This window comes from Odocoileus virginianus, chromosome 6 (genome assembly GCF_023699985.2).
Source record: "Odocoileus virginianus isolate 20LAN1187 ecotype Illinois chromosome 6, Ovbor_1.2, whole genome shotgun sequence".
Classification (NCBI taxonomy): Eukaryota; Metazoa; Chordata; class Mammalia; order Artiodactyla; family Cervidae; genus Odocoileus; species Odocoileus virginianus.
In genome coordinates, this window is record NC_069679.1 from 4,534,364 (window position 1) to 4,550,294 (window position 15,931).

Below are 15,931 nucleotides of genomic sequence, written 5' to 3' on the forward strand. Positions count from 1 at the left end.
AAAGGAAAAGAATATGTGTTTGCTGGTCTCTGCCCCAGCGTGTCTCTGAAAGGATTCATAAGAGTGGATTGCCTGGATTCCTGAGCCCAGGAGCAGGAAGGAACTTTCACTCTGCCTTTGTATCTTTTGAATTTTGAACCATTAGACTACAATATTCAAAACACAGCTTGATAGTTTTAAAATCCTACCAGCAAAGCCTCCTGGCTCTGGGCCCTCCCTCTGGGCCTGTGCAGAGGCCCTTGTAAACCCTAGCTTCCCACCAGGCTCAGCGCCTGGGCTCTTGACAGGCTTTTGTCTTCCCAGTGTGGGGTCGGCTGGGCTGGGGACGGCTACATCTGTGGAAAGGATGTGGACATTGACAGTTACCCTGATGAAGAACTGCCGTGCTCTGCCAGAAACTGCAAAAAGGTGAGGGGGACGAGCAGGAGAAACACGTTCACACACACGCAAGCACATATGCAGACTCGCTCTGTGGCTTTTCAAAGCCACATCTTATATGGGGGAGAGGTTCTGTGGGTTCCATTCAGAACTGTATTTTTAAAGTAGCTGCATCTCAAATGTAGCAAAATGGCTATTGACAATAAAGTCAGATAGGTACAGAGTGTGTTGAGGTGAGAAATAGTTTTTGACTTAGATGGAGATGGGGTGGGGAAATGGGGAGAAGTTGGTAAATGGGTACAAACTGTCCATTATGAGGTGAATAACATCTGTGGATCTAATGTAGTTAACACTGTATTGTATGCTTGAAATTTGCTAAGGGTAGAACTTACATGTTCTCAGCAAAATAAAGATGGGGATAAATATGTGAGGTGACAGATATGTTAATGAACTCAGTGGAGGAATCACTTCACAATAGATACATGTATCAAATCATCACATTATACATTTTAAATGTCTTGCACTTTTGTCAGTTAAAATACCTCAATAAAGCTGAAAAAAAGACAAACGTCGATGTCCCCTTGAGCTGTGTTTCTCCAACTTAGGACAACTGCAAGTATGTGCCAAATTCTGGCCAAGAGGATGCAGACAGGGATGGCATTGGAGATGCCTGCGACGAGGATGCTGATGGGGACGGGATCCTGAATGAGCAGGTAGGCACCTGCTTTGCTGGGAGGGCCTGGGAATGGCCACGTGCCAGAGGTGGTGGAGGAAAGTCCGTGAAGTTCACTGTTTATGTGAATCATCCCAAATGTCCATTTCCACGCCTGTGTTTCCACAGCACTGTAACTTTTTATTCTGAGATTCCGAAATGTTTAAAATACAAAACTGAGGAGCTTTGCCCACCTGAGGTCTCACATCTTATGCCCGTGGCAGGGGGGTGGGGTGGGAGGAGGTTGACTGGCATCCACCACAGGACCAGGCACATGGGGGGGTCTCAGTAAATGTCGGTTTCGGGATCCTCTAGGATAACTGTGTCCTGACCCACAACGTGGACCAGAGGAACAGTGACAAAGACATCTTCGGGGATGCCTGTGATAACTGCCGGAACGTGCTGAATAACGACCAGAAAGACACCGACGGGGATGGGAAAGGCGATGCCTGTGATGACGACATGGATGGGGACGGTGGGTTTGCCTCGCTCCGTCTTTTCCTTGGGACCTATCTGTGCTTTTCTCCTTGTTCTCTCTTAGGAGCAGGAATAGAATGACTGATTCTGAAGGCCTTCCTGCTCTGGGTGGTTCTACACAGCCTGAGCCTGGGGGACCCCAGGTCCACTAATTTTTGTCTACTTATTTCTCCCATGTTTAATAACCTTCATGCTCCAGGAACTCGACATCATTGCCAGAAGCTGTAGGAATCCCTTCAAGCAATGTCTTGTCAAGGCTGTGTCTTTGGAGGACATCTGTCTTCTCAGACTACAGCTTCCTCCCTCCCACCGTCCTTCTCAAGCTCAAGAGCCTGAGAAGTAGAAGATTGAGGGAGAGGGGCAGAGCAGGGTCAAGCGCTGCAGCCGCAGGTCAGGCTCCTCACGCAGAGAATCAGGTCTTTTCCCAGAGTGGAAAGGGAGGTGGCTGCCATCAGCCAGCTCCAGGGTCCACTGAAGGACCTCATACTTTGGTCTGTGTGAGTAGCACCCCTGGAGGACAGTTCTAGAGCTCCACAGGCCATGGGGAAGGACATTTGTTTCTGTATAGCTCCCATAAAACATAGATGACTGTCATCAAAGTATAGGCTGGATCCGATCATTTCTGAAAAACATATCACATCACAGGACCTTGAAGGAATATCCTTTTAGAAATACACTATACCCACCAACACCCTACTCCAGAAAATCCACACCTCTCTAAAATGCAACCTTACCTTCCATAAGCCTGACAGCTGGTAAACCAGCTCAGCAAAATGAACAGAAAAGGCCCTGAGTTGTAGCATTTGCATTTCCATGATGTAAATACCACTCCCACCATCCCTGGTTCCAAGGTACCAAGAGGAGATGACACAATTGAACAGGAAGCTGGGGAGAAATGGTATGAGGGGCCTGGCTCCAGCCCACCACCGCCCAAGCCCTGGGGCCCTGGTAGTAACAGACCCACAAGCTCCTCCCTCCCCAGGGTTGGCCCTCTTGATGCCTCGTTTGGTCACAGTGATAGCCCTCGACACCTTGGACAGATTCTAACTCACTGGATAAATGCCTCAAGTCACTGTTCGTTTTTGAGCCTCCCAGAATCCATCCTTTAATGTTACTTCAAGATAACTGCACCCCTGGAGCAGGGAATGGCTACCCACTCCAGTATTCTTGCCTGGAACATCCCATGGACAGAGGAGCCTGGGGGGCTACAGCCCATGGGGGTCACAGAGAATTAGACATGACTGAGCATGCACACACAGCAGATAACTGCTGGAAGAGGTGGTGCTCCCCGGGGGTGGCCTGGGCGGATGCCACTCCCCGCATGCTGGCCTGATGGCGACAGCCCCTGAGAGTCTGTGCTCCAGACCTTTCTGTGATGTTCGCCTGACTCAGGGAAGCATTCCTCTCTTGCAGGAATAAAAAACATCCTGGACAACTGCCAGAAAGTTCCCAATCGTGACCAAGAAGACAGAGACGGTGATGGTGTGGGGGATGCCTGTGACAGCTGTCCTGAGGTCAGCAACCCGAACCAGGTTAGTAGGACCCAGGTGAAGCCGAACCCCAGGCTGAGCGCCCCGTGCAAAGATGCACAGTAAGACCAGCGTCTGGAAGAACCCCGCAGAGCCCACCAGCCCCGTTTGCTGCTGCTGCCTTCCTCCTAACAGCAGAGGTGACACTGTTGGATACGTAGGCCTGGAGGTGATGGGAAGGAAACTGCAGGACATCTGGGGCCCACTGACTCATCTCACAGGCTGTAGAGTCCCTCTGAGGTCAGTCATAGGAGTCTAAGGATGCCCAGAACAAGTTTTTTTTTTTTTTCTGCTGAAAGGAAAATGTAATGGAAATTAACCATGGGGAGCCTCATGTCCGTTTTTCATCCCCAAACCCCTGTGTGTGAACATTTCAGATTAGGTTCAGTCAGTGATGTATAGTTTCTCTTCTCTCTCCTCCTTCCTGTCTGGATCCTTGGGTCTGATGTATCACGTATTTTGAAAGCCCTGGGAAAGGGTCGTCATTGTTGCCCTCTGACTCACTCCCATTCTGGCTCCACTCCAAAATGCAGACACAAAGCAAAAGCTGCTTGCCTTATCCTCGTGTCTGTGGTTGGCTCCCTTCCGACCCGTGCCAGAGGGCCGCGTCTGCACCTGCCACCACACTGCCCCAGCGCCCTTTTCCAGTCAGCTCATCTGGTGTGTAGGCAGCTCATCCTTGGAGCTTGATATTTTGGAAGACTTTTTTGAAAATTCAGCATTGTGCCTACACCAATATGGTGTTGTCCTTTTGCAGTTTGCACCACCTCAATTTCAAAGAAATAATTCCTGAGATCCAGTGATGATGGGCCAGGTCTGCCTTCTCCGGAACATTCTGTGCAGGCCTAGGGATAAATAACACATTCTGTTCCCTTTGCAGTCTGACGTGGATAACGATCTGGTTGGGGACTCCTGTGACACCAATCAGGACAGGTATGGCACATCTCCCAACTGCATAGGACCAGATGAAAAATTCAGAGAGTTTCTCTCTCAGAGCTTTCTGCTGCTGCCATGCTTTGGGGGCTCTCTGGGTAGATTGAGTTGCCAGAGGAACAATAGCTCTGTCTTTGATCAGGGTCACTGCACCTCTGTGGATGGGGGAGGTGACTGTATCAGGAGGGGCCACGAGGCTATCAAGCAACTGAGACCCCATCACAGGAGAGGCAGTGTGGCATCCCTCGTTAGAGATGGGCTCTGGAGCAACACACCTGGATGGAAATCCCAGTTCTCCACTTACACATCAGCTAACCTTAACACAGCAGCTGCCTATCTCTCTGTGCCTCCATTTCCTCATCTGTAAAATGGGGCTAAAAATGGAATGTAGCTCTTAGGACTATTGTGAAGGTTGAGTTAATTTTATGGAAAGTACATATCACAGTTTCTGTTGCATGGATATTAGCTCTTTTGCTTTTACATATTCTTTCAGCTCAGGGAAGCTTCACCATCATCCCCAAATAGAGAGCTGCCAGTTTGCTGAGAGATCTTTGTGATTTCATTGTCTCTGGAATTTTTTCATTCAGTTTTCTTTTCTTGGGTGGAATTGTTCTATGCAAATGAATGTTGTCAGCCCTTCTAGTCCCAAATAGATGGAGGCCTACATTAGGACAAAGAGCTAGATCAGATGCCATAAGAACATCAAAAACATAGACATGGGCAGCTCTGCTCGAGGCACCTGCAGTCCGAGACTCGGGACCCTGTCATCTCCGTAGGGAATCATAGGGGCAGCAGGACAGGGATGAGGGAGGGAAAGGGTCTGAAAGGCAAAGGGAACAAGGTGGCTTCCCTCCTCAGCCTCTCCTAAGAGGCTGCCCTACAGCCAGCAGCGCTGAAGCCCAGCTTTGCTCACGGATTGACCCTGTCAAGCCCCATCTCCATCCACGTGCTGCAGAGTACATGCTGGCTAAGTGAATTTCAGCTTACTTCTCAGTCTGAGTCTCAACTTCTTCATCTGCAAAGTAGAGATAATTGCATGCATCTTAAAAGTGATGGTGCAAATGAAAGATAATGTAGGTAAAGCTCGCAGCACAGTACTGGCCCCTGGGTGACCTGCAGAAAATGGTAAGTGAGGTATTATTGTTCCCACAGCATGAGGAGAGGCAAGTCCGTGACAGGCTGACACAGGACATCTCCGTTGTTGAGTGGAAGGTGGGACTGGTACCCTGACAACTTCCCTCGGTGATGAACATCACGAATGTTCCCTGTTGCAGGTCATCCTGCACTCTGATTGCCATCTGAGTGCTTTCTAAAATATCCTGTCCCACCACCCTCTAGAATTTGCCTAAAATAAATGACTCATTTGCTACATTTTAATTCCCACAGACTTGAGGACAGAAACTGCTTGGTTTTGCATAAAAATGTTCGGGGCTATATGGCATGGCTGCTGACGGCAATAGCTCAGGCTTATGTTTTGGAAAACAGCCCTGCCACAGGCCCAGGAATCCCGCTGTTGGAGCTGACCTCACTTTCCCTGGGTCCCATCTGGGAAACTTGGTCTGAAGGGCATGCACTGGTCCCTGGCCTCCTTTTCCTACCCCATCGTGGGGGTAGTTGCTAGCCCAGGATGGGCCATGGGTAGAACTGGTGAAAGGAATATCTGCTCTAATCCCAAGTAGCCATAGGAGGCCACTATCCACTCAGGGAAGCCTGGGGACAGGGCACACTCTTCCCCTGGTGGCCAGCATGCCTGGGAAGAAATTGAGACTCAGAGACTGAGAAGTATGTTGATGTCCACTTCTTGTGCATTCACAGCTGAAGCTTCTCGGATCTACTGGCCAGGCATGGTGAAGAGTATTAGAAAAGGAGACACCCCAGGGCCTCCCAAGGGCCAGGCCCCTGGAAGTGGTTTTTCATGTATAAATATGTAATATGCACTATCGTAATCAGCTTCAGTCTTCAAGCCTGCGAGGCAGGCTGTTAACTGTCCGCATGATACAGAGGGGGATGCCAAGCCACGGAGCACCACGTGTCGTGCTGGGGCCACGGGCAGGTGCACGGCTGAGCCAGGGCTCTCAGCCAGCACTTTGGCACCCCCGCCCCTCCCTCGCTTCCCCTCCCAGAGTCTCTGCCAGGAATCGTAGTTGTGCCAGGGACTAAAGGAGCATCTGGTCACAGAATCACAGAAATTGACCCTTATTTTGAATAGAAAAGATCTTGTTTTCAACAGGTCGGGGAAGTAGGAAACGGTCTCTGAGGCCCATAAGGCAGCCTTATCTAAGGACCTGTGAAAGTCGCTCAGTTGTGTCCGACTCTGTGACCCCAAGGACTGCAGCCTGCCAGGCTCCTCTGTCCATGGAATCCTCCAGGCAAGAGTACTGGAGTGGGTTACCATGCCCTCCGGGAGATCTTCCCGACCCAGGGATCGAACCTGGGTTTCTTGCGTTGCAGGCAGATTCTCTCCCATCTGAGCCGCCAGGGAAGCTTGATAAAAGACCAAGCCCAAACTCCCCCCTAAAAACCGGCCTCCACCTGTCCCCTGCCAAGCCGTGACCTAGACCCTCCCTCCTTTCTCCCGCAGCGACGGAGACGGGCACCAGGACAGCACAGACAACTGTCCCACTGTCATCAACAGCGCCCAGCTGGACACGGACAAGGATGGGATAGGAGACGAGTGTGACGATGATGACGACAACGACGGCATCCCAGACCTGGTCCCCCCCGGGCCCGACAACTGCCGGCTGGTCCCCAACCCCGCCCAGGAGGACAGGAACAGTGAGCGGGCTCGGCCTGGGGCTCCCTTCAGCCAGGCTCGCGGTAGCCCACCTCTGTCCGGGCCCTGCGTCTCTGGGCAGCCACTGCTCATGTGGCCAGGAGAGCCCTGGGTCCAGGTCACCCGCCTCCAGCTGTCAGCGAAGGGCACAGCCCTGGGCTGAGACCACACGGGGCTAGGAAGCCACCAGGCGCTCCCCCTTGGGGCTTGCCCACACCTTTCACCAGGGTCCCAGCGGGAGCAGGAGGGAGAGGAGGCCAGAGCAGCACAGGCCGGGGTGGGGTTCACAGGCTCCGATACCCTCAGGGGAGAGGTGTGCACAGAGCCGGAAGGGAGATAGCAGAGTTGTGAACACGGTGGTAAGCGTGGTGGTGAGCTGGCAAGGGCATGCCCATGCCAAGTATGCAAATTCAAGTTTTAATACTAATACCATCCTGTTAGCTGGACAAAAGACACTCTGGGCTAGATTCAGCCTAAGGGTCACTGTAAATTATTCTGAGAGAGTGTCTGGTGGCCGTGATTTCCCAGCTTTTTCTGTGTCATAGTCCAGACAGTACTGCAGACATTTGCTTACGTAAGGTCAGACTTAAGACTCACCCGTCAGTGAGATGCGTGTCCTAGAGGCCACCCAGGGTTTCTTGTCAGGTCAGCTTTGAACAGTTACCCTCACGCTGCCCCTGGGACGTCCTTCTGACCACCTGCAGCGGGGTTCACCCACCCACCATGAGGACCCCGGGGCCGGCTCAGCCACAGCTGACTCCAGGACTTCTCTCTCCACACAGGCTGAGGACCTCGCCCTAGCGCTGGGCTCTCTTTGGCTCCTGCCACAAAGGGGGTGGCGTGGGGATGGTGGGCATTACCCAGCTCCCCTCCTCCATTCCCTCAGGTGACGGAGTGGGAGACATCTGTGAGGCCGACTTTGACCAGGACCAGGTCATTGATCGGATAGACGTGTGCCCAGAGAACGCAGAGGTTACCCTGACCGACTTCAGGGCCTATCAGACCGTGGTCCTGGACCCTGAAGGGGATGCCCAGATCGACCCCAACTGGGTGGTCCTGAACCAGGTGAGTGCCACGGGGCTGGCGATGGCTCCGCTTTGCCTCTCAACACAGGCTTTTTAAAAACTGGTTTTTATTGGAGAGTGGTTGCTTTATAATGTCGTGTTAGTTGCCGCTGTAGAGCGAAGCAGGTCACCCAGGCACACACATCCCCTCCCTCTGGCCCTCCTTCCCAGGCAGCTGTGAGTAGAGTTCCCTGAGCGGGTTCTCGCCAGTTCTCCGGTTCATATGCAGTACCAGTGCTGTGTAGGTGTCAAACCCAGTCTCCCAGTTCCTCCCCCAGCACAGGGAGAGAAGTGGGTTATTCAGAGGGTGCCGACCGTGAGCCAGGCACTCTCCCACGTCGCATTTATTCCCCACAACAGTCCTGTTGACGGAGCACTTTAATTAGACTTGTTTTACAGATGTTGACCTCGAGTCTTACAAAGCTGGACTGATTCCTCACGCTAGCACGTCAGGTCAGAAGCTAAGATTGCTGGATTTGGGACCTAGGCAGTCTGACCCTTGACCCATGCCCATGCCCCAAGTCTCTGCAGCAGGGGCTCCTGTGTGTTCGCCTCCTTGTAGAACTAAAAAAGGCAGGCACAGAGAGGCTTAGTAGATTTTCCATTGTCACCCAGCGGGTCACTTTCATTAAAAGCATGTGTATGCATTAATATACGACATTCATTTTTCTCTTTCTGACTTACTTCACTCTGTATAACGGGCTCTAAGTTCATCTACCTTAGTTCAACTGACTCAAATTTGTCCCTTTTTGTGGCTAGAAAAATGGTTACTGCTGAACCTATTTGCAGGGCGGGAGTAGAGACACAGACATAGAGAATAGACTTGTGGACACAGCGAGGGAAGACGGTGGGACAAACAGAATGGCCCTGAAACACATATTGCCATGAGTAAAATAGCTAGCTAGGGGAAGTTGCTGTGTGACACAGCTCAACCCCATGTTCTGGCAGCCGAGGGGTGGGAGGAGGGGTCTGGGATGGGAGGTTCGAGAGGGAGGGGACATATGTATACTTACAGCTGATTCATGTTGCTGTATGGCAGAAACCTGGAGAAGGAAGTGGCAACCCACTCCAGTATTCTCGCCTGGAAGATCTCATGGACAGAGGAGGGTGGCGGGCTGCAGTCCATGGGGTCCAAAGAGTCGGACACGACTTAGCGACTGAACAGCAACAATATGGCAGAAACCAGCACAGTGTTGTAAAGCAATTATTCTCCAATTAAAACTTAAAAAAAAATGTAAAGCGTATGTTCTCTAATTAAGAGTCTATTGAGTCAACTTAAGTGAGTTTTAGCAAAACTGTTTCTAGTCAGCATTGAGGTTTTGTTTTGTTGGAAAGTGTTGGGGTCCTTTAATGGACCGGAACCTTGTGGTACGGCGTCGACGATAAGAAAGTGAGAGAGAGAGAAGGAGGCTGATATCCCTTGGTTTACACAGAGGACCAATATTGTCCTTGACACAGGGCTTGCATCACTCACCAAGGTACCAGGCGCCCTCTCGAGGGGGTCTTAGAAGCCCGGGCAGAAAAGTGAGCACGACGGGTCTCCATGCTCCAGAGAGTCAGCCAGAAAAAGAGAGAGAGAGAAAAAAAGACCCGGGGACCTAAGCTCTAATGGAGCAAAGGTGCTTTAATGATTTTTCTATGAGTATATACAGGCTGCAGTACAAGAAACTTCTTTTGGGAATGACAGAATTCAGCAAACCAAACAAACTGCAACGGTTCCCAAGGAAACAAGGAGTAATGTTAGTCACAAGGTCAGGAGACAATCCATATCTCAAGAAAGGGGAAGGGGACTAAGCAGTTTTGTCTTAAAGAGAATGTTTACTAAAGGAGACCCAAGCCTGCCTCACACAATGACCTCAGTCCCTGGGAGCAGCGTGCTCTTCCGCTTGAAGAAGGACAAACGACTCATGAGAGACAGCACGTAGGAGTCCTCCGGTCAAACATTCCCTGACAGAAAAGTATATGCTTTCTTTGAGCACATAACAAGATAGGGCAGTTCTTCAGATAGTGAAATCTTTACATGGAGCTCAGATATCACTGACTCCTCACCGGTGATGCCTGAGAATCTGAGCTTCCTGGAGCTTATTCCACCCCCTCTGAGGTTAACCTTAACTCCTGCATTTCTCTCTGCAGGGCATGGAGATCGTGCAGACCATGAACAGCGATCCCGGCCTGGCAGTGGGTATGTCCAGGGCCTCGGTCACAGCTTGTGTGGAATTCACTCTTTCCAGCTACCCGCATAGCTTGTCTTTTTTTCTCATCTGTTTTGATCTTTACAGGGTACACGGCTTTTAACGGAGTTGACTTCGAAGGGACCTTCCACGTCAACACCCAGACAGACGATGACTATGCTGGCTTCATCTTTGGTTACCAGGACAGCTCCAGCTTCTATGTGGTCATGTGGAAGCAGACAGAGCAGACATACTGGCAGGCCACCCCGTTCCGAGCTGTCGCGGAACCTGGCATTCAGCTCAAGGTACTCATCTCCCTTTCTTCTGAGCCCTTCACCCTCCTTTTAAATTCTGTGTTCTCCCACATGGCATTTATTCATTAAGAAATGGATGCATTTGTGCTCAAATCTGGGAACTCTGGAGCCCATCCAGGGGGCCATGCCTCCGCTTCTCCATAGGAGGTGCATGCTCCCCTCTGGGTGAGAACATCCAACCCCAGAGGTAGGGAAGATTTAGGGGTACATCTTCAGGCACACTCCCCTTGGAAACTGACTAATGTGTTTCCTCGGGGTGGCCAGCTTTGTACAGGAGGGCTGGGAAGCTATGTCCGTCACTCCTGCTGGGAGGAAAGGCAGGGCTCAGAGCCCTCCTTGGCCAAATGTGGGGAGTGATGGGACTTACAGCAGGGAAAGCATGGACCAAATTAGTGGAATACCGGCCAGTGCTGATTACTGAAGGTTGGGGATGACCACAGTAGAAATGGCATTTAAGTGTTTACGCCTTGTGTCCACATTCAAGGCCGCCAGGTTGCACCCATGAATCCCGACCCCATCCCACCCCAGGGATGTGGGATGCAGGTGCGGTCTGTGCATCTAAGACCTTGCTCGTGTCGTTGTCCAGGCCGTGAAGTCCAAGACGGGTCCAGGGGAGCATCTCCGCAACTCGCTATGGCACACGGGGGACACCAGTGACCAGGTCCGGCTGCTGTGGAAGGACTCCAGGAACGTGGGCTGGAAGGACAAGGTGTCCTACCGCTGGTTCCTGCAGCACCGGCCCCAGGTGGGCTACATCAGGTAGGCGCTGCACCCCCTCCTCCCACTTCTCAGAGCCTTCGCTCCCCTGAGCAGACAGCCCCCGAGGGCGAGCCAGGACCTCAGGCTCCCAGGAAAGAGGTAGGAGGAGGACAATCCACTCAGACTGACCACCGGATGGTAGGGCCACACCGGGGGTGGAAGGACCTTCTGTGGGGGAGGCCTGGGCACCAGAACAGTCTGCCCCCTGACCCGTGTGAGGCAAGACTGACTCTCTCATCCGCCCTCCTGTGTGGTCCCTCTGGACCTTGTATCACCACTTACTTCAACATTTCATGCTGCAGTGAGTCCCTCATGGTCTGATAAACTCCACGAGAGCAGCACCCATGTCTCATTTTATCTTGGTCTCCCCTGCGCCTGACATGGCAACGACACATACTACCCTGGGCATGAACTGAGCCCATGTTCTGCCTTATTTCCCTGTGAAAAAGTGTTAGTTGCTCAGTCAAGTCCGCCTCTTTGCAGCCCCATGGGCTGTAGCCCACTGGACCCCTCTGTCCATGGGGTTCTCCAGGCAAGAATGCTGGAGTGGGTTGCCATGCCCTCCCCCAGTGAATCTTCCCCACCCAGGGATCGAACGTGGGTCTCCCACATTGCAGGTAGATTCTTTACCATCTGAGTCACAAGGGAAGCCCTTGGAACTTCCCTGTAGGACTATTTAAAAAAAACAAACACCTATTCTCAGAAGCTAGGATGTCTTAGAACCACATCTTTGACATGTAGTCAGTGTACTTTGGAGAAAGAAATGGCAACCCACTCCAGTGTTCTTGCCTGGAGAATCCCAGGGACAGAGGAGCCTAGTGGGCTTCCGTCTATGGGGTCGCACAGAGTTGGACACGACTGAAGTAACGCAGCAGCAGCAGCAGCAATGTACTTACTTTCTCATTCCTCAGACTTACAGATCCACCCCAGCTTATGTAGTATGTCTTTAGGAAGGGGTGCTGATTGCATTTTCCTGACCGGGGCAGGAAAGCTGCCAAGTGGAAAAAAGGAAATCATGAAAGCTAATTCATACTTTGTCTTTCTTTGAGACTTTACACCAAATGTGATGTCTGTCTAGAGGGAAGCTGTCATATGCTCAGCCCTATTAAGCTGCATGCCCCTATTTTTATAACAGATATTTTGAAATGCTGCCTCTTCCATCCCAAATGAAGTCATAGAAAATATTACCTATCTGCATGATTTTAAGGATCAATATGATCCCTAATGGAGAAATAAGGTTTATAACAAAATCATGTAAGTGCTTGGACACAACCATAGCAGAACACACAGTGAGGTTGCCGCTGGCCCGTGTACCTAGAGTCACTGCAGAGGTGATGTCCTGCTACAGATCGTGTGTTGTGGACACAACGTGGTATTGCCAGCAGTGTTGTGAATTTCTAAAATAACAGACAGCTACAGAGAAGGACAAATATCGTATGATACCTCTTATGTGTGGAATCTAATAAAAGGGTACAAATGAACTTCTTTACAAAACAGAAGCAGTAGATGTAGAAAACAACCTTACAGTTACCGGGGGGACAGGGATAGATTGGGAGGTCAGAGCTGACACGTGCACATCACTGTTTATAGAATAGATGATAAGGACCTAGCGTACAGCACAGCGAACTCTACTCCGTACTCTGTCATGTCCTTTGTGGAAAGAGAATCTAAAAAGAGTGGATATATGTATAACTGATCTACTTTGCTATGCAGCAGAAAGTAAGACAACATTGTAAATCAACCATAGTCCAATAAGATAAATAGTGAACCGCTTAATTTTTAAACAAGACAGTGAAGTACAGTTGACTTGAACAATTCGGGGGGTGGTTCCCAGACCTACAATGGACAAAAATCCACAGATGTTCAAGTCCCATGGTCAGCCTTCTGTATCTGTGGTTCATACCTGCAGATTCAACTACCCGCAGATCATGTAGTGAGGTAGTATTTATGGGGGAAAAAAACCCAACGTATTAGCGGGCCCATGCAAACCTACATTGTTTAAGAGTCAAGTATACTCAACAGTTTATCAGTTTACCTTGGAAAAAATCAGTTGATATTAGTGCAGAAATACTTGATATTCACAACTGAGTTGGGTTTTAAGCCCAGATAACTAGAAGCAGGCCAGGGGTCTGTTCCTGCCCACGGATCTGGAGGAGCACCCCAAAGGTGTCTGGATGCAGGACAGGTTTTCATTGTTCTCTCCAGGGCCCTGTAAGCCACCCAGCACCCCTGCCTTCTGCCACTGAATGCCATGGTGACAGCCCAGAACGCCCCCCCACATTTCTAAAATCCTGCTTAGGGAATGCAGTCCCTCCCTCCTGGATCCCATCAGTTGAGCGACATCAGTCAGACCTAGGGAAGAGCAGTGGTTTTTAAGCATGACGTCTGGACAAGGCAACTCACTGCGCAGTGAAGTCACAAAGCCTCTTGGTCCTGGGTCGTGTTGTGCTTTCTGACCCACCGGCGAGGACCCATTGAGTTGGACTCGGTGCCCAACCTCATCTGGGCCTTTCGAGAGACAAGAAGGGCAGATGTGGACAGGTGGTCCCTGACCTCACGGATCTCCCAGTCTAGCAGGGAAAGAGGAAAAGAGCAGGGGAAGCACAGTCCAGGTCTGAGAAAAGTGGAAGATGAAACAGAGCAAGGACGTAGGTGGCCAGGAAGTGGGACCCCCTAAGTCTTCTGATGGGTGGTTCCCCCTGCCCTTGGTTTGAAACCCACTCCGTCTGTGTTGTCCACAGGGTGCGATTTTATGAAGGCTCTGAGTTGGTGGCTGATTCTGGGGTCACCATAGACACCACCATGCGTGGAGGCCGGCTCGGCGTGTTCTGCTTCTCCCAGGAAAACATCATTTGGTCTAACCTCAAATATCGCTGCAATGGTAATGTACATACTTGTTACTGAATATTATTACTACTAGAAAAAAAAAATCAAACAATGCCAGCTTATTGTATAGCACACATCTCTCCCAGAAGCCGAAGGTCACGCCACATATATTCCTGAAATCTGAGGGTCCCTCTGTGATCCAAGCAAAAGGCAGATCTCACATTTCCTATTTGATAGATGAGGAGATGGAACCCTAGAGAATTAAACTATTAAATTGCTTGGCTTGAGACATAGGGTTCTGTGAAAGATGGAGGCAGATTTAATTGAGAGGCAGCCTTCATTTTTATATAGCTCAAACATAATCATAAACTCAAAACCCATTCTGCCTGCTCATTTTCTTTTGGCCTGTGAATGACGCTCCTGGGCTTTAAGCCAACAGCTCACAAAGCAGCCTGAGGTAGAAATGGCTGCGGGGTTGGGGGGTGGGGGTGGCTCTCTGGGGGCTTGTCGGGCGGGCTGACAGCGACCCCTGCAGGATGCCCCCCAGCTCGAGGTGCGCTCGGGCTGGAGGGAGCCTCCTAACACCCCTGTACCTGCCCTTTGCAGACACCATCCCAGAGGACTTCCAAGAATTTCAGACCCAGAATTTTGATCGCCTGGATAAATAAACGGAGGACGCAATCCGTAACTGCTTTTCCAAACACTAAAGTCATATATTTTTTAACTTCTTACAACTTTCTTTGTATACAGTGTGGCTTTCTTTTTGCCCACCCAGATATACCAAACTTCTTATATGAATGTGGCAATAAAGAAGAGATAATTTCTAAAAAACATGTTACCCAGACGTCACTTCCACGTGGCTCAGGCTTTGACAGGGACTCTGCTGTTCTCTGCGGAGTCTGCAGACAATTGCCAGGGGATCTTTTTTCTTCAGTCGTGAGGTTGACCTTGTACATCAGTCAGAAGGCTCAGGCCAGAGGTCTCACCGAAGCCCGACAGTTCCATGCTCACCTCAGCAGCCTCCTTATTTGGGGTAGGGAACCTCAGAAACACTGCTCAGGGACATTTTCCTATGAAGACTTTTCCTGACTGATCCTGAGGCAAGGTCGTCCAGTTCTTTCTGATACCCTCTCCACCCCACACACCTTCCACCCGGACCTCTACCAGCACTTTCAACAATTGTGCTTTTTTATATATTTGGCTCCCCCTAGTGGAATGTCAGCTAATTGAGAATTAAAGGACCATGTCTTCCTATAACCTATATAATCTGAATACCTGGTATGGAGATTTCCAGTCCATTTTTTGCTAGATGGTTGATTCTTAAGTAATAAGGACAGTAATATACATGGATATGAGCCCTCCTTCAACTCAGAAAGCTGCTCACAACATACACTGTCTATGGTGGTATCAGCAGCCTCACTGTATGTTCAGGACAGAAACTTGCCTGGTTTTTGCACTAGTTTTTCTCCCATTGCATTTGTAAGGCAAATAATCCAGGCCAATTTTTAAAATAAATTCCCTTAGATTTCTGTTTCAAGGAATACTGCTGGGCAGCAATATATTCTCCTATTCCAGAATTCCTGGAAGTACCTTAAATCATAAATAAAGGATAAACACTGTCACAATCATTTTAGTATGATTCAGTAGAAACTACAGTGGTATATGCATGACCGATACAAGATGTGGAGGATTTGTAAAGCCTCCAGGCATAGGTTGCTTCAAGTCAGGACTAGGATCCTCAGTCAGGGTCTTCAGTGAGGGGACAGAGCTTCGGCCTGTCCACCAGTCACCTGCTTGTTGACACTGTCTAATCTTGCAGCAGATCCTGCTCCAGGAGCCGCCTCCCAGGGTCTAGGGCCACACTGCCATCGTGACACATCTGCACATCTATCCCAATTCAAAAGGGCCCAGGAAGGAGCAGTAAATTCATGTGGTTGGAGAATGTCACCTCTCAATCCCGCCCCCTTGTCCTTGCTTTTTGCATCTCACTGAAAG

General features: G+C 50.2%; 1 protein-coding gene across 2 annotated transcripts in view; it reads left to right on the top strand.

The window, feature by feature from the left end:
* The window catches only part of THBS4 (thrombospondin 4), a 52,161-nt gene extending 37,394 nt beyond the window's left edge, over positions 1 to 14,767 (top strand). For both annotated transcript variants that reach the window (XM_070468613.1, XM_070468612.1), the window contains exons 11-22: positions 304 to 408; positions 984 to 1,091; positions 1,406 to 1,565; positions 2,981 to 3,099; positions 3,977 to 4,029; positions 6,611 to 6,804; positions 7,689 to 7,867; positions 10,000 to 10,048; positions 10,146 to 10,342; positions 10,938 to 11,110; positions 13,852 to 13,991; positions 14,543 to 14,767. In XM_070468613.1, coding sequence (XP_070324714.1) covers positions 304 to 408; positions 984 to 1,091; positions 1,406 to 1,565; positions 2,981 to 3,099; positions 3,977 to 4,029; positions 6,611 to 6,804; positions 7,689 to 7,867; positions 10,000 to 10,048; positions 10,146 to 10,342; positions 10,938 to 11,110; positions 13,852 to 13,991; positions 14,543 to 14,604 — 1,539 coding nt within the window. In that variant the 3' untranslated portion in view covers positions 14,605 to 14,767. The remainder of the gene's footprint in view (positions 1 to 303; positions 409 to 983; positions 1,092 to 1,405; positions 1,566 to 2,980; positions 3,100 to 3,976; positions 4,030 to 6,610; positions 6,805 to 7,688; positions 7,868 to 9,999; positions 10,049 to 10,145; positions 10,343 to 10,937; positions 11,111 to 13,851; positions 13,992 to 14,542) is intronic.
* The last annotated feature ends 1,164 nt before the right edge of the window (positions 14,768 to 15,931 follow it).